Genomic DNA, 19819 nt, shown 5'->3' with positions numbered 1-19819 from the left:
CATATAACCCAAAAAGATTTCAGATTTTAATATCCAGGATTTTTTTATTTTATTTTCAGATTACATAATTCAAAATTCAAAACCATATTGTAATATAGAAAAAGACAAAAAATGTGGATGCAGGAAGAAATTTATAAAGGTGTGGGAAGAAACTGTTACGTATAAACAATTGGTAGAACGATTCAATCAAATTTACTACTATTAGTATAGTCAAGAAAAAAAATGTTATGTATTCTTATGTTAAACTTGTTCTTAATTTTAGAGCTGTCAAAATGAATCCGGCTCATCACGGATTCGGACCGGGTTAAGTTTGAAAAAATTGCATTTTTTTATACGGGTCAGATTTCAACTTGCCTCATTTAAATCCGGCTTATCTAGGTTGAATCCGTAGTGGATTGACCCACCAATCCACCTACCTAATTTTATTTTATTAAATTTTAAATTTAATTTTATAAAAAAATATTTATTATTTTTTTTGTTTGAAAAAATTATTTAAGTTTTCTATTTTCAAAATTAATTATACATCCATGTTGGTAGTGAAATTTGTTTAGATAGGTTTGTAATTTTTTTTATTTTTAAAAAAAATGTAATTAAGTGAGCCCGTGAATCAACCCGTTTACCCACCAATCAACCTGTGGTGGGTTGGATCGAATCCGAATTTTTTTACCTCGCTAATAAATGAGTTGAGCTCATAGTGGACTGGGTCGAGTGACCCGTTTTGATGGCTCTACTTAATTCTATACTTTAAAATAAATTTGTTTAGCCATTAAAGCTTTAATGATGTGTAAATTAGTTGCAAATGTAGCATTGTTAACGAAATTAAAAAACAAAAAACAATTTCAAATAAATTCTTCAAGTAATTATAAATCGTTGAGAGATTATTTAAGTAAGTTTTAAATTTTAGTAAAAAAGGTTTATCACTTATTAACTTTATTAAAATATACATGTTTAAAGATATGAATATATTTAATGTGATACTATAACAAGAAATAATGATTTTTAATTTTAGTTATATTTATTATCATTCAATTTCTTAATGCAAGGTTCATCTAATACTTCTAAATGGTTATGGGATGACCCTCTTAACAGTAAGGTGCAAAAAAGGTAATAGTCAATAGAATTCATGGTCAAGGGAATCAAATTTATACAATGGCTTTCATTTCATATATAGATTTTAACCAATACAAATACATAAATATGCACAGAATTAGCTACAGGGAAACTGTTACAAGTAGGATGAAAGAGAGTGTTAAATTTTATCTGTTTAAGAATGTTTAATCTTTAAACAATTATATGAGAAACAAAAATGGCAAGATTTCATTCTGTAAGAGAATCAAAACAATTCTGCATTATAAAATTCTGATTATAGCATATAGATCTATCTCATCTGTGAAAACTCACCTGACATAAAAACATTCATTTCCTCCAACATCAGAATTGGCAACTTGTACTCTTCTGCATCACTGCCTATATCTATATACACTTTATCCTTAGAGAAAAACCATTTTATGCTATTGACCAAATTTCATCATATCTAACCAACCTATTACAATCTATAGTGTATATATATATATATAATATATATCATCTATGGAACAGTTTATGCTAAAAGTGGTCACCATGAACATGTAGCCACACAATCTTGTGGCAGCAACCCCTCTTCTTGATCCAATGTGCCCTTAACAGATTGATAAAACTCTATCCATGAAGAAGTGTTGGAATCCACAGAACCCCAAGAAAATGTTAGATTTGGACTTGCAGGGCAGGCAGTGACCAAATCCAAAACTGAGACTGGTTTGAGGGTCTGTGGAAAATTGAATGCTAAATTATCAACTTTGTGTTCATAAATTTTCCCATTTCTGTCCAATTTGTACCTTGATGTGCCTTGAAACTCCCCTTTAGCCTCCCATGGAACCCGAGGCACACCCCTCAGGTTCCACCTAATCAATATCACATTCTCTGAAGGTTGCCATATCCTATACACATCCAGAGCAATCTCACGGAACAAAATTTTACCATGAAACCTCAATGCCCAGAAGATCAATTTGTACTTCTCAATACCAGTAAATGTGTTCAAAGGGTCCTTGAATGTTATATCATCCCTGAAATAATCAAATTCAACCTTAAAAAACTCATTTCCTCCTCTAGGAAGAACCACACACAAAAACACCTACAACAAAAGCACACATCTCAAAGATGAAAATTCAAGTACTGAAATGAACAAATTCAACATTCAAAAGCCCGTTTCCCCTGGTAAGAATCATCTTAATCTAACACAAAATCACCAACTCAGTTGAAAATTCAACACCAAAGGCCCAGTTTCCCTGTAAGAAACATCTCAAGTCCAACAGAAACCACACACATATGAAAATTCAAATACTGATATGAACAAATTCAGCACTGAAAAACCCATTTTTACTCTGCGGGAAAGTTTTAAATCTAACAAAACCATACTAACACGACACAAGAGCACACATCTGAAAGATGAAAACTCAAAAACCATATTAAATGTGACAGAAAATCACCCATCCACACACAATCGCACAAGAAGAAAATTCATTTATAGAACGATCAAATTCAGCACTAAAAACCCATTTCCCCCTATATGAAACCTCGTAAATCAAACATAAAACCACACACAGATAACACCAAAATCACAGAGCTCAAGTACGAAAACTAAATACCCAGATGAGAAAATCACCTGTAGATGTCATAATTGAGGTCTTTGACGAAGATCAAGGGCATGTCCTCTCGGAGGGTCCTGACAGCAAGGCCAAGATTGAGATAAAAGTCATCCTTTTGCTGCTGATGCTCATCTTTGGCACCAGTTGTTGGTGTGCTCCCCAGAGCAACCTGTGCAGTGGGAGTTTGGAGGGTGGAAAGCGGAGTAGCACATGAGGTGAAGAACAAAGAAGTACCCTGAGAAGTTGTTGCTTTTGCTGATGAAAGCGTTTGGAAAATGGGTTTTGATTTGGTTTGGGGAAGCAGAGAGGGTTTGAGGTTAGATAGAAGAAAAGCCATGGCCTTTAATGCTCAAAGGGTATCCAAGATTTCAGCCCTTCATCTGATTGAGAGAGAAAAAGAGAGACTTGTGCTGTTTTCGTCTCTTGCATTGGTGACGTGTGTGGCGCTGAAGCTAAATTTTGAGCCTTTCATTGTGTCATTCGTAACTATTTTGAGTGGCTTTGGATGTGCCCATCAAATGAAATCAAAATGAAAAAAAATGAAAAGACAAAGTTTTGGCCTTTCTTATGTTGCCACCTTCATTTTGCATTATTTTTCACTTTCATTAAATCACTCTATATTAGGGCAAAACCGAAAACTTTTACTTGTTTTGACCCGCGAAAAAAATGAGGTGGTGTGGTTTGTTATAATTAATTTTGTAAATGGTTTTTAAGTATGTAAATAATTAATTTATGTATTTAAAGAAATTATTAGAAAGATTATTATATATTTATGTGTTATAATTTATAATTGAATTTTAATTTCTAAATGAACCGTTTGTAAGTTACAATAAATATTAGATTAAATACTCTATTAAGTAATTTTGTCATTTTATTTATAGCATAATAAAGAAAAAGTAATTTTAAATTTATTAGTTTTAGTTAAATTCTTATAAGAATGAATATAATTGAATATATTATCAATTATTATATGTAATTTTGTTATAAAATAAATTAATAATAAAGAGGAGAGGAGAAGAAACAAGAGAGAATGGAGACTCACTTTCTTATTTGGCTTATTATTGATAGGAAAAATTATATTTATACCTATAAAATGTAACCCAAAAGATACAATAGAAATATGTAAATTCATAAAGAATAATCAATTATATAAATAATTGTAACAAATCAATCATACGTAAGGACAACCATTACTTTTATAACATTTTTCTTTGTATTGAAAAGAGAGTGTTTCTAGTTAAAACCTTATTAGAAAAAACCTCTTAAGGACAAAAACATAATAAAGGTAAAAGATAATGATATTTTGACATCAAATTTTCACGAGCCACGTGTCGTGTTCCTATTGGTCCATGAGGATAATGTTTAAAAAAATTGAAAATAGGGTGGAAATTGAAGGGCTGTAGGGTTTTGTTTAAGTGGGATTCATTTGGAATGATGTCGCAACCGGAATCGCGACGGGACGACGATCCAAATGGAACGAATGGGTTTTGAAAAGAGATTTGGAGTCGCCACCATAGTTTATTCTGGAAAACTACGGAAAAACCATAAAATGATAAGGCATGGTCTAGGAAAAACCAGATTCTGGATTCGGGAGTCGGTTACGTGTAGGGAAGGTATTAGCACCCTACAACACCTGCCCTAAGGCAGTACCTTTAACTAAATACGCGAATATGATGTGGTTTTCAAAATGTTTAACTATCCCCTAAAATAAAACTCTAAAGAGACAAAATATATTTTTTAGTTTTTTGGGCCCGACAAAAATTGACCTTGCTCCTACGTATTCTCATTCAGAATGAGAAATCAGGGTTACGTAGTTCTTTTGGAAACTGTGTTGGAAATTTTGTTTAGGAAATTGTTTGAGAATTTTGTTTGGAAATGATTTTGGATTTTTGGGAAGTGAAAGAGGAGAGGTTTTTGGCACAAGGACGATGCGTGCGATCACACATATGCCTAAACCTTTAAAACATTTTTATTATTTTTTAGAAGAGAAGAAGAAAAGGTTCTAACACACGGACGATGCGTGCGATCACACATGTGTCTAAACCTTTAAAATATTTATTATTAAATTTTTTTTAGAAGAGAAGAAGAAAAGGTTCTAACACAAGGACGATGCGTGCGATCACACATGTGCCTAAACCTTTAAAACATGTTATTGTTGAATTTTTAGAAAAAGAAGAAAAAAAGATTTTAGCACAAGGACGATGCGTACGATCACACATGTGCCTAAACCTTTAAAATATTTTTTTTTATCATTTCTTACAAAAGTGCATTTAAAAAGTAGATAAATGTTTAAAATGGGAGCAAAAGAGAGAGAAAAAAAAACTAAATAAAAATAAAAATAAAAATAAAAATAGAAATAAAAATAAAAATAAAAATAAAAATAAAAGGGTAAATAAATAAATAATGAAAATGAAGTACAAAGTAAATGAATAAAATAAAATAAAAGTAAAATAATAAGTAAATAATATATATAAAAAAAGTGTAGGGGTGCCAAATAAGAAACAGGGGTAGTTAGACAAAAACGAATTGGGCCAAAGCCCAGGTGGGGAGGGGTGTGAAAATGAGATAAAGGGGCGTAGGGAAGAAATTCGTTTTTTTTATTTTTTAGTAACAGAATGGGCCTGAGCCCAGACCAAGGGAATTGATAGAGGGTGTGCAGGTGAGAAACGGGGGGTGCGCGAAAGAGAGAAATGTTTTTTTATTTTTTATTTTTTAGTAACAGAATGGGCCTGAGACCAGACCAAGGGAATGGATAAGAGGGTGTGCGGGTGAGAAACGGAGGGTGCGCGTAGGAGAGAAAAGGTTCTTATTAAATATTTACTTTTTTTGGATCAGAAGGCCCAAGGCCCTTTTCACCTCTCAAATCTAGAAAAACCTAGGGGTTCTCACATCCTAACTCATTTCCAACACACCCTCCAAAGACTCGAGCCTCTTTCCGTGGACGAGAAGCCCTAGAGGTACTCGCCACTCCCACTGCCTAGTCTCCGTTCAAACGGCCGGCCGCCGTGACGGATCCCCCCGCTCAGTCCAAGGCGTCACCGGAGCCGCCGCCAACTCTTTCCCCCTTCCTCTTCGTGCGCGGAAAGTTCTCTCCCTTCTCCGTCGAACACCGCTGGGGCGAGCCCAGACGCTTCGAACCGAGACGCCACCAGCGTCGCTCGTCACGACCAAGGTGGCCGCCGGACATCGTCCCCATTGAAACTGGCCGACGCCGCCTCCGGGTCAAGCTTCCCTCTTCCTCTCCTCCTCGCGCACGAAAAAGATGATTCTCTCCTCCGTGAATCGCCTCTTGGGTGAGCTCGGCCACCGCGCTTGCCAGGGCTCCACTAACGTCACCGGTCGTCGCCAGAGATGCCTCCGGTCACCATGTCAACATCCTCCTTCCCTCCTCGCTTGCAAACAGAGGAAGCCCTTTCCCTCTTCTTTTCGCGGCTGCCATCGCCCACAACCCTTGCGAAACACACCTAGGTTCTCTTCTTCATCTTCTCACTGTAATGGGTCCGGTTGTGATGAAGTAATGGGTTTCTCTTCTCTTACAGATGAAAGGAAGTTGTTAGGTGAATGACGGTTAAAGATTGGATGAGGGGATTGGGACGTGCGTGACAGAGAAAATGGTTTCGGTGGGTGTGACTTTGTTGTGTGAATTGTGCGCGAAAGGGAAGTGTGGTTGGGGGTGATGAGCAGAGAAGGGTTGAAGATGGTGGGCGTTGGCCGTGGGATAAGGTGTTAGGATGAAGATGATGGGTGTTGGAGGTGATCACGGGTACGGGTGTTGGAGATCATGGAGAGTGGTCAGAGGTGAATGATGAATGAAGAGTAAGATGAAGATGATAGTGACTCGAAGGAATCGGAGATGAAAGCAGAGAAAGATATGGAGTTCGAAGAGGGTGTTACACGGAGAAGAAAATGGACTTGGCAGGGTCGTGTGGCTGGGAGTGACGGTGGTAAGATATGGCCATGGGTGAATCTGGATGGTGAAGTGGGTGATGGATTATGTTTGTTGAGGCAGTTACGGGTGAGCGCAGTGTGGAGAATCCAAATGGTTGATGGTGGCTGGCGAGAGAAGGAGACAAAGGTTGGAGTCTCTACTGTTACCGTGAGTAGAATGAGGATGTAAGTTGGGGAATGATAGGCTCCTGTGATGTGGGGAAATTCTGAGGAGGTGAATGCTTTGAGTGTATTGGCATGGGATTTGTTTTGCTTTATGAAAATGCGTCTGTTTGCTTTTATTTGCAGCTTTTCTAGGTGCCAAAGGGGTATGCAGTGTTGATGTTAGGGAAGTGTATGCCAATCTTCTATTGTTAGTTAAATAGATGAAAGCACTGAAACTGCATTTTGGGTGCAGTTTTGGTTAACAGAGGAAGGGAAGCAAACGCAAATATATACATTGATCCAACATCAATCATTCATCACTCAGCACGCATAAGGAAAGTATATATAAGGAAAGCATATATACGTGGAGCATGACCAAAGAGCTTAGGTACATGAAGACTTACCTTCGCAGCTTCAAGATGCCTTTCCTCTTGGATTTTAATCCCCTTTGCTCTCCTCGGCCGAACTTCTCTTCCAGTAACCAAAACCGAAATCATCTTGCAAGCACCGGAAAGTGAAGTGGAGTGGACAGCTAGGTTCACATAACACTCGTTGCTTCTTCTCTTTTTTTTTTGTCCGAGGTCTCTCACTCTCTAAGTGATGGTGGTCCGTGATCCCTCTCCAATGTGATTATGCCCTTTTCAAAACCAAAGCCCCTCCTTTCTGTTGTACACTCTGGGATCTCCACTGGCGCGAGATTTTTTCTCTTTTCTTTTTTCATGTTTCCACTTTGAAGTTGGCAAGTGCTCTTTCAAAAATCTTTCCCCTTCCATGTATGGCTGCTGTTGCCGCTTAAGAATTTCAGCAAGAAAAACAAGTAACTTTTCCACGCTGCCACCACGCAAACACATTCTAAGCATTCACTGCAACTGCAACTGATGGCTTCAGGAAGAGGGAAAGAGTTGACCTTGGGATTTTACTTTTCCCTTTTCTTTTTCTTTCACTTCCTTTTTTTTAACATTGCAATGCAAATTTTTACATAAAAGGTAACCTTTTCTTGAACTTTTTAAAAAAAATAAAAATAAAAATAAAAACGAAATTAAAAGGGAAACAACAAAATAATAAAAAAATTAAAAATAAAAAGTAAAATACATAAAAATGAACCCTAAAAAAAACAGAAATAAAAAATAAAATAAAATAAAGCAAAATGGAATAACATAAAAAAAGAAAAAAAGAGAAAAAAACAAAATAAAATAAAACCAAACGAAGTGAAAATAAAAATAAAATAAAGCAAAATAAAATATAAACAGGAGAGAAAATGAATAAAAACGAAACAAAGTAAAAAGAAAAGGACAAAAATAATAAAAAAGGAAAACGGAACAAAAATAATTTTTTGAGACTTCGTATTAAATTTATCTTTGCCCGTTTATTTTATCTTATTACCCCTTCTTAACTCTATATATATTTTTAACTACCCAGACGAAATTGGGTATTAACAAATGGTTTCAAAAAAGAGAAGTTCATTTTGGTGAGGACTTGTCCTCCTTTCCACCTACCCAGAAGCGTGCTTCTTCCCACAAGCATCCCCAACGTTGTCGAAGTTTGAAGTCCACTAGAGTGTCGTCATTGACCACAACAATCTGCCCTCCTCCCTCCCATCCACCGGCAAGCGTTCCTCTACCCACAAGCGTGGCTACCGTTGTAAAAGTTTGGAGTTTGCCGGAGTGTCGCCGTTGACCGCAACGTTGTATGCACTGCCGTTTTGTTGTTTGGAACCAACGAACTTGGAAACCACCATTGGAGGTGGTTTTTGAAGGTTGCCTCGGTTCGTTTCGGTAATTCATTGTTTGTGTTCAATTGGTTTAATTTGTTTAACAAATTTTGGGCATTTAGGGATTGTTGAGTTATTTGAGTGTTTGTCGTGGTATCATTAAGTGTGATTTGAAATTGTGTAGAACATTTTGTTGTTGATGTGGTTTTTGGGTGTAAAGTATGAAGTTTTTGGGTTTGTGGTTGTTGTTGGGTTATTTTGACGATGATTTTGTATTATGTTTGGTTTGAGAGGTATTGTTGGGTTATTTTGACTATGGTTTTGTATTATGTTTGGTTTAAGAGTTGTTGTTGGGTTATTTTGACTATGGTTTTGTATTATGTTTGGTTTGACAGTGATGGATTGCATTAAAGAAGAAGGTCATAACAATGTAAGTAAAATTCATGTATCAAAAATGAATTAGTTTGTATGAAAAATGTTGGTTAATGGTTATTTATTTTGAAAATAATTTGTAGTTTCGATTGCGGTCGTGGTGCGACACCAAAGCCATAGTTGGAATTAATGGTATACTAAGAGAAATTGATTGGACACGTATCGGCAAGACTTCATTCAAGTGGTGTCTTTATATGAACATGCCGATTGACTTATGCATGTTGTGACTTTGGCAAGTGTACCAAATCGTTTCAAGTAATAAACCATGGCAAGACCAAATATCGTTTTCCCAAGAGACTTGTAATACTAGAGAATTGTGCGATTAACAACTCATTTAGACTCAAGAGCGTAACATTCATTTACAAGCATGTGCAAGAAAGATAAATTTATACATAATTACATGGTTGGACTTTGGTGTTTGAAGGCACTTAGAAATGGAATAGACTAGAAATGGTATGAAATGACATTGCTAAGGGTAGGTTTCACCTATTTCACTCTTGTGCATACACAATATCATCTTCTATCCATCAATTAACTATAGTCAATCCACTAAAACACTTTAGCCCTAATCCTTTAGGTGAAAGAACCTAGGTTTTCCCTATTGAACTCTAATCCCTTGGAGAATCTAATAAGCAAACCTGCATTAAAGAGCTAGGATTTTAATACAAGATGTATGTTGAGAGGGTCGCACCTCACACAAAAGTTGATTGCATAAAAGAATGCAGTATAGTGCTAGGAAGTGACTCCTAGGTCGTCTCTCAAGGACCAATTATGTGGTTCAGTCTTAGATCAACACGTAGTGGGGGGGGGGGTTTGAAAATGTTTGTGATTAGAAATGAACTGAATTAAAACTGAAAATTAAATACAACCAAACATAATTGAAAACATTGAAATAATGCACAAAACATGAAGTACAAATGACCGAACGGTTCTACATTGAGACCGAACGGTCTCTAAAGGAAGTGAGGAAATTGGAAATACGGGAAGAAGATAAAGAAGCCGAACAGAATAGACAACATTAAAGTGAATGAAAACAGTAAGCTGAAACACTTAAAACCCCTTGGAATAAAGCGAAATACAAAAGTGCCTGAATCCATTTCAATGCAAGAGTGTGTGAACCACTTGGAATGCAGCAAACAAATCAGCAAACACACACGAAATAAAATTTCTAAAGTAGAAAATGCATAAGCCATGAATATGAGTATTGAAAACGCCAACCATTGAAATTAATTTAAAACGTTCGTAGACATTAATAAAAACAAGACCTGCGTTGGATTAAATGAAAAGTCTAATGCAAAAGTGTTGGAATCGTAACAGCGTGTTGTTTTTCCCAAAGTAAATAAATCACATCATGCCTTTTTAAAAGAAATGAAATGAAAATCGATCACCGCATCCTCCAAAGCTCACATCCCTTTTCCGTGTCCTTCTTCTATGAAAAAGAATACCAACGTGGCAGCAGCAGCTTGGAGACTTTCTTCCATCCATCACCGTGCTTCACAAGCCCTTCATTCCTATCTCTTAAACAACACTTTTAAATCGAACGCGTGCAGGCTTAAAACTAATAGAGAAAAATAAACTCCTTGGACCTAACCCCTCATGGACGTGCGGCTGGAATAAAATAACTTCAATGCAAATTGCTAAATCAATTCAAAGCAACAAGTAAATCACCAAAATGAAATTAAGCAACTCTCATTCCTAGCGTAACAGCGGAACCCTTTTTCATTGCATTAAAACTTAAAACCACGTTCAAAAGAAAAAGGTCCATGAGGATGGCGGCTGCTCCTCACCCGTCCAGCCCCCCTCTACTTCACTCCCAAGCAAAATGTTTTAATCCTCTCAGTAACCCTCCATCTCTGCTTGCTGGACCGTGGGCGTGGAGTGTGCCAGCTTCTTCTTTTTTTGTGGGCCGCTGCTGGACCGATTTCTTTGCTGCAACTCCATTCTGCTCCTGGACGCGTGCATCAGCCTCATTCGCGGGCTCCCTTCTTCAAAGTGAGCGTGCTGGATTTCTTGCTGGACGTGTGCTGCTGAATGGAAGAAGGTGTTGGATGCGAATCAGTTGGGAGCGTGAAAATGGGCGTGTGCTTGCTGGACCGACCAAAAATGAATGTCCGTGTGAAGCCCACCAACACCACTCCTCTACGGGTCTCGCTGCTGGGCGCTTCAATTGAAAGACGTGGCAGCCCTTTGCTTTGCTGTTTTCCTAAAGAAAAAGAAAGGAAACGTGCGGATGTTGTTCATTTCCATGTGCTACTGTCCAAAAATCCCTTCTCATGGGCCCTCTCTCATTTCACGCCGTGACACTTGGAACTCGGACGTGGCAGCTCTCTTGCTACATTCCCTCAAGCCAAAATATAAAATCCTCTCCCTTTGGCGGCTCCAACACGTCCCGTATATTATGGCTCAAATCACCACTCTTATTTCCAGCTTCCAGGACCTATTCCGCGTGAATCCAAGCCCCCTTCCTCCCAAGCCAGCTGGATTCTCATGTGCACAAGGGGTGCCCCTCTTCCGTGTGCAACTCCAAGCTGCTGGACCGTGTGATTGAAGCCCTCCGTGTTGCTGCTGCTTGAAGGCTTCTTCTTTGGACACCACCCGCTGCTATGCTAATTGCCATGGGCCGTGTCATCTCCTGGACGTCCTTCCAAGTGCTGCTGTGTTGGGCTGTGAGCTTCCTTTCTCCAGCTCTTTCTCCTTTACTCCACGTAACATCGTTTTCCCAAAATGAAAGCAGCACATGCACTTTTGCATTCTAGCCAAAATGCTTTTTAAAGCTTCTCTATGTGGACATGGCACGAACCTTGCTGGACGGTCCCCATGAGCCATCTCCGTGTGCACCTCCAGCTAAATGAAAATGAATTTCTTCTTTTTATTTTCTAAATGTCACCCCACACAACTCACAAATTAAAATCACCCGAAATCCATTGAGCCCTCCTTCTTGTGCACACTTCTTTTGTGGAGAGTTTTAAATTATGTGACAACCCTTCAAATGTCCCAAAATATATTTCCAAAATTTTTCCTGCAATCAATGATGAAAATAATTAGCTCAAATAATTCAAATTAATTAAAATAAGAATTTCTAATGAAATTAAGCACAATTAGCAAAAACGGAAAAATACCGAACATTTAAGCACAATTCCCTGATTAAATCTAGCACAATAAGCTAAGTGAAATCAAGAAAATATTGACTCATCAAAATAGACCACACTTAGTCTTTTGCACTCCTGGGCAAAATCAAGACGCAAATCAAGGAATAGTTCAAAGGACATCAGGGAAGTGACACAAACTCAGCACACAGAAAACAAAGACTAACGAGGACAGAAACAGAATTACACAGTTCTCAAGGAATCTGGACCAAGAAAGGAAGTAGACAATATCCAACACAGAATCAATCAGAGAAAGCAGATACTCATGAAATCATCCAAGAAATTCAAGACATGACAAAATAATCAATCAGCTCAAGAGGTGAATCAAAAGTAACAAAACCTCACAGATGCACTATCAGTGTTCCTCTCAAGTGTATAAGGTAAAGAATTTCAACTCAATGCACTCAAGAAAGCAAACAACAACAGACTTGGCAAGACTTTAATATCAACACTCAAAACATATGCATGTTCAAATCAAAAGGTCTTTTGTGGGTGAAACGGGGCCAAGGACAAGGGAGGATAGATATGGATGAGAAGCTACAAACCAAAAGAAATAGAGGAGCAATGGGGAACAAGTGTAGACACAGTCAAACACACCCAAACCTCTAATTGAATCCTCTTCTTGACTCCATTATTCACAATTAGTCACAATTTTTTTCATTTTTTACTGTTTTTCTACTCTCTTTTCTTTCATCCTGTCTCTTTTCTTTACTCTATTAAGCACACAATTTCAAGAGACAAGATGCACCACATATTTACAAAAACAAAACAAGAAGAGGAACTAACTAGCCAACTCATCAGAATCCCCAAGGAGACCACACTTGTTCCCAAAACACTTCCAAAGCTCCAAAATTCCCTAAGGTTAAGGTAATCATGGTTTTTCACTTAGGACTAGTGTATGAGCCTCAAAACAGAGAAATGAGGAAAGTATAGGCTCAAAAGGGGTTTTCAAAGGATCAGAACAAGGTGAGCTTATTTGGCTAGAGAGGCTCAAGAACAAAATTGCCTTCATCACTTCCAAACATGCATATCAATCAAGAGTTATCAACAAGAGTCAAGCCAAGGCATATGCGCAAGCAATCAAGAGACATATCACACAAGAAAGAACATAAAGTGGCTCAAATCTCACACAGGGTAATTGTCACAATCAATTCAACCTCTCAAACATCATAATCATCTTCCCAAGCAAAGTAAAGCAAGGATTTCAAGCCAATAAGTATCAATCAAGTGAAGTGAAAGACAAGTCTACAACTTAAACAAAATCCAGCAAGCAAGAGAAACATGCAAAACTGTACATAAGACACGACAAAAATAACCTAGAAAAGAAAAAATTTAACCAAGAAAACAAAAAATAACAAAGAAAAATCAGAATCTCCCCCAATAGACCACATTTAAACTACACAGTGTCCTCAATGTGTCATAAGCATAAGATCAGAAATTAAAACAGTCAACAGATCATGGACAAGTGCAATAAAAGTAGGAAAAGGGGGAGAAGAGAGAAAGAAAACTCCCCTGGTCATGGTGGCAGTTGCCAATCTTAGACTTGTAGGGAGATGTCTTCCATCAATGGATCCAGTAAGGAAGTTTTGAGGAAGAATTGCTTCATCCTCCAGATTTGATCTAGCAGGGAAATGTCTTCCACAACTGGATCTAAGAAGTAAGGATTGTTGATGAGCGGGTTCAGCCGGTGCCTATTGATCTTCAAACTATTGTGTACACTGGCACCTTTGTCTTCCACCGTGAGCGTTTGTTGGTTAAATTTATGTGTACCTCCTGTAACATGGTTAGTGCAATGTGGTTCTACAGAAATTACATGCAGGGGTATGGCACCTAATCTCAGTGTAACAGGCTGAACCTCAGATACATCCTCAGAACATGAATCAATTTCAAATGTAGAAACGATATCAATAACAGGCTCAGATTCATGTTCAGTGCATGGAGAATAAATATTCAGATGTGGTAGCAAAAAGTGGTTCTCATCATGCACAGAGGGAGAATTAAAAACATGCTCATCAACAGTATAATTATCAACATACCCCTCAACAGCATAATCATCAACAACACAACCATCAACAGAATAATCAAATTGAGGTATGTTTACCTCCACTTCTCTAAAGCTTGGAAAAGTGGTGGAAGATGAAAATGATCTACCTGGCTCACAATTGCTGCTTATACTTGCCTGGTCCTCAAAATCGTCATCAGGATCTATTTCCTCAATCGCCAGAGTAGGGACATCTGAAGGTGGGAGAGTAGGTGGCACAATGAGTGCAAGACTCTGGTTCCCATCTCCTAAGTCAATGACACTAACATCATCTGGAATCTGAACAGTTTGAAATTGTAACTCTGAATCTTGAGACTGTTCCTCAGTGAGTTGAGTGGCCATCTGTCCTATCTGATCAGTCATACTATGAATGACAACTCCTATTTCCTGCTGAAACTGCATGTTCTCTTGCTTGAACTGAAGGTTTTGCATGGTCATCTGCTCCAATAACTCCTTCAATGTAGGCTCAGAAGTAGAAGGCTGAGGAGCTATGTGGGCAGGAGCATCATATTGCTGACTCTGGTTTTGCTGGACTGGTGAAAGCATACAAGTACTCTGGAATGGTGATTCTTGATAATGATGTTGTGAAGTACTATGCCATCCCAGGTTAGGATCATTCCATCCAGGATCGTTGTTGTAACCATACTGCACAGGGGAGAATTTGCTCAGAAACTGATGCTCAAGATATCCCCAATCGGTAACGGATCTTAGAGGAAGAGAGTCTTTCCAATCCTTAGCTACTACTTGTAATGAATGCGGAAATGCCCTCAATAAAATGTGATCAAGAGGGACATGTGGAGGCTTCATTGAAGAGCACATGATGTGGAACTCCTCCAAATGTCTATGTGGGCATTCTCCTGCAAAACCATGAAACTTAGGGAGCAAATATATCAGTCAAATGCTTAGAACATAATGAATATCATCCTTTGTAGGTTGAACCGGCTCACGAGGAGCGCTCTCAGGAAATTGAGGATGAGCCATATAGTTCTCAACATAAAAATCAGCAGAATTACAATCAGAGTACCATGCAGAAGGAGAATCATGATCAGAGGCACTCACAGAATAAGCACTATTTACATAACCAGAATAGGTAGACATGGAAAAATAAAAATACTAAAAATTACGAAACAAATAAAACACAACACATTTATACATACAACACGCACACAGAAAACAGAACATCACAACACAAGAAAAAACACATACGACACGCATACAAAAACGCACATAACAGAAAACAACAAAAGACCCAAAACCGAACCTTTGGTCCCCGGCAACGGCGCCATTTTGTTGAGAGGGTCGCACCTCACACAAAAGTTGATTGCATAAAAGAATGCAGTATAGTGCTAGGAAGTGACTCCTAGGTCGTCTCTCAAGGACCAATTATGTGGTTCAGTCTTAGATCAACACGTAGTGGGGGGGTTTTGAAAATGTTTGTGATTAGAAATGAACTGAATTAAAACTGAAAATTAAATACAACCAAACATAATTGAAAACATTGAAATAAATGCACAAAGCATGGAGTACAAATGACCGAACGGTTCTACATTGAGACCGAACGGTCTTTAAAGGAAGTGAGGAAATTGGAAATACGGGAAGAAGATAAAGAAGCCGAAAAAAATAGACAACATTAAAGTGAATGAAAACAGTAAGCTGAAACACTTAAAACCCCTTGGAATAAAGCGAAATACAAAAGTGCTTGAATCCATTTCAATGCAAGAGTGTGTGAACCACTTGGAATGCAGCAGACAAATCAGCAAACACACACGAAATAAAATTTCTAAAGTAGAAAATGCATAAGCCATGAATATGAGTATTGAAAACGCCAACCATTGAAATTAATTTAAAACGTTCGTAGACATTAATAAAAACAAGACCTGTGTTGGATTAAATGAAAAGTCTAATGCAAAAGTGTTGGAATCGTAACAGCGTGTTGTTTTTCCCAAGGTAAATAAATCACATCATGCCTTTTTAAAAGAAATGAAATGAAAATCGATCACCGCATCCTCCAAAGCTCACATCCCTTTTCCGTGTCCTTCTTCTATGAAAAAGAATACCAACGTGGCAGCAGCAGCTTGGAGACTTTCTTCCATCCATCACCGTGCTTCACAAGCCCTTCATTCCTATCTCTTAAACAACACTTTTAAATCGAACGCGTGCAGGCTTAAAACTAATAGAGAAAAATAAACTCCTTAGACCTAACCCCTCATGGACGTGCGGCTGGAATAAAATAACTTCAATGCAAATTGCTAAATCAATTCAAAGCAACGAGTAAATCACCAAAATGAAATTAAGCAACTCTCATTCCTAGCGTAACAGCGGAACCCTTTTTCATTGCATTAAAACTTAAAACCACGTTCAAAAGAAAAAGGTCCATGAGGATGGCGGCTGCTCCTCACCCGTCCAGCCCCCCTCTACTTCACTCCCAAGCAAAATGTTTTAATCCTCTTAGTAACCCTCCATCTCTGCTTGCTGGACCGTGGGCGTGGAGTGTGCCAGCTTCTTCTTTTTTTATGGGCCGCTGCTGGACCGATTTCTTTGCTGCAACTCCATTCTGCTCCTGGACGCGTGCATCAGCCTCATTCGCGGGCTCCCTTCTTCAAAGTGAGCGTGCTGGATTTCTTGCTGGACGTGTGCTGCTGAATGGAAGAAGGTGTTGGATGCGAATCAGTTGGGAGCGTGAAAATGGGCGTGTGCTTGCTGGACCGACCAAAAATGAATGTCCGCGTGAAGCCCACCAACACCACTCCTCTACGGGTCTCGCTGCTGGGCGCTTCAATTGAAAGACGTGGCAGCCCTTTGCTTTGCTGTTTTCCAAAAGAAAAAGAAAGGAAACGTGCGGATGTTGTTCATTTCCATGTGCTACTGTCCAAAAATCCCTTCTCATGGGCCCTCTCTCATTTCACGCCGTGACACTTGGAGCTCGGACGTGGCAGCTGTCTTGCTACATTCCCTCAAGCCAAAATATAAAATCCTCTCCCTTTGGCGGCTCCAACACGTCCCGTATATTATGGCTCAAATCACCACTCTTATTTCCAGCTTCCAGGACCTATTCCGCGTGAATCCAAGCCCCCTTCCTCCTAAGCCAGCTGGATTCTCATGTGAACAAGGGGTGCCCCTCTTCCGTGTGCAACTCCAAGCTGCTGGACCGTGTGATTGAAGCCCTCCGTGTTGCTGCTGCTTGAAGGCTTCTTCTTTGGACACCACCCGCTGTTGTGCTAATTACCATGGGCCGTGTCATCTCCTGGACGTCCTTCCAAGTGCTGCTGTGTTGGGCCGTGAGCTTCCTTTCTCCAGCTCTTTCTCCTTTACTCCACAAAACATCGTTTTCCTAAAATGAAAGCAGCACATGCACTTTTGCATTCCAGCATGTGGACGTGGCACGAACCTTGCTGGACGGTCCCCATGAGCCATCTCCGTGTGCACCTCCAGCTAAATGAAAATGAATTTCTTCTTTTTTTTTCTAAATGTCACCCCACACAACTCACAAATTAAAATGACCCGAAATCCATTGAGCCCTCCTTCTTGTGCACACTTCTTTTGTGGAAAGTCTTAAATTATGTGACAACCCTTCAAATGTCCCAAAATATATTTCCAAAATTTTTCCCGCAATCAATGATGAAAATAATTAGCTCAAATAATTCAAATTATTTAAAATAAGAATTTCTAATGAAATTAAGCACAATTAGCAAAAACGGAAAAATACCGGACATTTAAGCACAATTCCCTGATTAAATCTAGCACAATAAGCTAAGTGAAATCAAGAAAATATTGACTCATCAATGTGCATCATCTGCCATCCCTAGAATCAATGACTACAAGGACTCTTGTTTCACTTCTAGGTTCCATCTTACGTCCCCATAACCCATGAAACCCCAAAATCATGTCATGAAATTTCCTATTACATGTAAGCTTTAAGATTGGAAAAGACATATATATATATATATATATAATCAAATCATTCAACAAATACACAAGAAGTCAGAGGCTACATCTATCCCCAACAAGATGGGTTTGGCACTCCATTTCCATGGAGAGCCTTTAAGCTTACAAAATTGCCATGGAAGAAGATGAAGAACCCAAGAGGTAGAATGGTCTGTTCCTACGAGCCCTGACAACCCTTCAAGATCTCCTTTAAGTGAGATGCACCTCCAAAGAACCAAAGACCCCAAATGCTTCGAGACAACTTGAATAAATAAACAATTTTAACACATCAGCGTCGTCACCGCTCAAGCGGTAACCCAGCGGCAGCCCAACGACAACATTCTAGAGAGCAAACGGCCTAGCTGCCACCTAACGGAACCCTAGCGCCAGCAATTCCAGTGACAGAAAGCCCAACGGTAGCCCAACAATAGTATTCCAGAATTCTCCCTTTTGGTTGTTTTACTTGCTTTTATGGCTGGTTAAGCTCTATAAATTTGTGGAGGTTCTTCCAAGCACAATATTGGCTACAAAATAAGGGGATTAGTGATGATATTATATCAATGTAGCCTAAAACACATTTATTTAGAAAAGTAAGATAAAAGAGAGGATTAAGCTAGTTACTAGCTAGAAAAGAGTTGATTTTGCTACTGAAATGATGCTTAGATAATGGTAAGAATTAACATTATCAATGCACCCTTTTGTTGAAGGAAATGGTGACCTGTTGGGTTGGCCGCAACGAATGCTTCATTTTGAAGCAAAGAATGGTACTTTTCACAGTCGCGAATTTTTGCATGGGTCTAGGGTTGGGTGTTGGTGGTTTAGATGTGAATTTTGATGATAAGTTTGGTGGTGTTTTTTGTGAACAATTTTCTTCAAATTCATTCACTCTAAAAGAAGTTGTAAATAGGATAAAATTGTTAATAAAAAATAATGAGACCGATGTTGATTGTGTATCTCATTTGTACATTTTACTTTGTTTTATTGTTTTTTACTTTCCTAGAAAATCAAAGGCAGATAGTAACATGCCTTTTACAATATTAGATAACATTGATAATTTGTATCAATATGATTGGGCAAAAGTTGTGCACATATTTGTGGTTAATAGTTTAAGAAAGGGGTCAATGATGATAGGGAGCGTGACATAAAGGATTGTCTAAGCCTTCGTGGCAGTGCTGCAGTAGTGCAGGTAATAATTTTTTTTTACTTTTCTGTTTCGAAATTGTAAAATATTTGGTGTTCATTTTTGTTAATTTTTGGATGATTAGTTATATTTAGATGTTTATAGATATGTTGGGAGTGATTCTTGCGCGAGGAGGACTGTGTGAACCCAATGATTTGTGTTGCCCTTCATTTGGATGAATGGGCAATACCAGAACATGGTGTAAATGAGTTTGGGATGAGTTGGGAAGAACTCATGATGAAGATAATAAAAGACAACCGAAGGAGAACGGTTGAAATGAATAAGGAGTTAAGAAATTTGGCTACGATGATTGGTGATGGGAGGCAAGAAAGAGAGCAACCTTTTTTTTTCAACATGGTGGTACATGTTCTGCTGATGTTCATGGTGCACAATTGCAGAAATAGCCTTTAACGTCACCCCTTAGACGTCGGACCACTAAATATCCAACGTAAAAAATGTCCGATGACATTTTCGTAAATAAAATTCGTATTTAGACGTTCGATTTGGGGGGCATTGACGTCTAAATTGACTAACACATCACTTGCCCCCAAATGGACGCCAAAAATATGGCAGAAATTAATTTTTTATTGGTCTTAGACGTTCAATTTA

At 38.4% G+C, this 19819-nt stretch overlaps 1 protein-coding gene across 1 annotated transcript; it reads right to left on the bottom strand.

The window, feature by feature from the left end:
- Positions 1–1330: 1330 nt before the first annotated feature.
- On the bottom strand, positions 1331–3138 carry LOC124848439 (uncharacterized). Its single transcript, XM_047326113.2, has 2 exons — positions 2702–3138; positions 1331–2102 (listed from the first exon to the last, which is right to left on the bottom strand). Exons 1-2 carry the CDS (start codon positions 3019–3021, stop codon positions 1616–1618), a joined length of 807 nt encoding a protein of 268 aa, XP_047182069.1. The 5' UTR covers positions 3022–3138; the 3' UTR covers positions 1331–1615.
- Between the last annotated feature and the right edge of the window lie 16681 nt (positions 3139–19819).

This window comes from Vigna umbellata, chromosome 9 (assembly GCF_029865625.1).
Source record: "Vigna umbellata cultivar VRB3 chromosome 9, Vumbellata_1.0, whole genome shotgun sequence".
Taxonomy (NCBI): domain Eukaryota; kingdom Viridiplantae; phylum Streptophyta; class Magnoliopsida; order Fabales; family Fabaceae; genus Vigna; species Vigna umbellata.
Note: the sequence above shows the minus strand (reverse complement) of the source record. Positions and strands in the feature narration are given on the sequence as shown.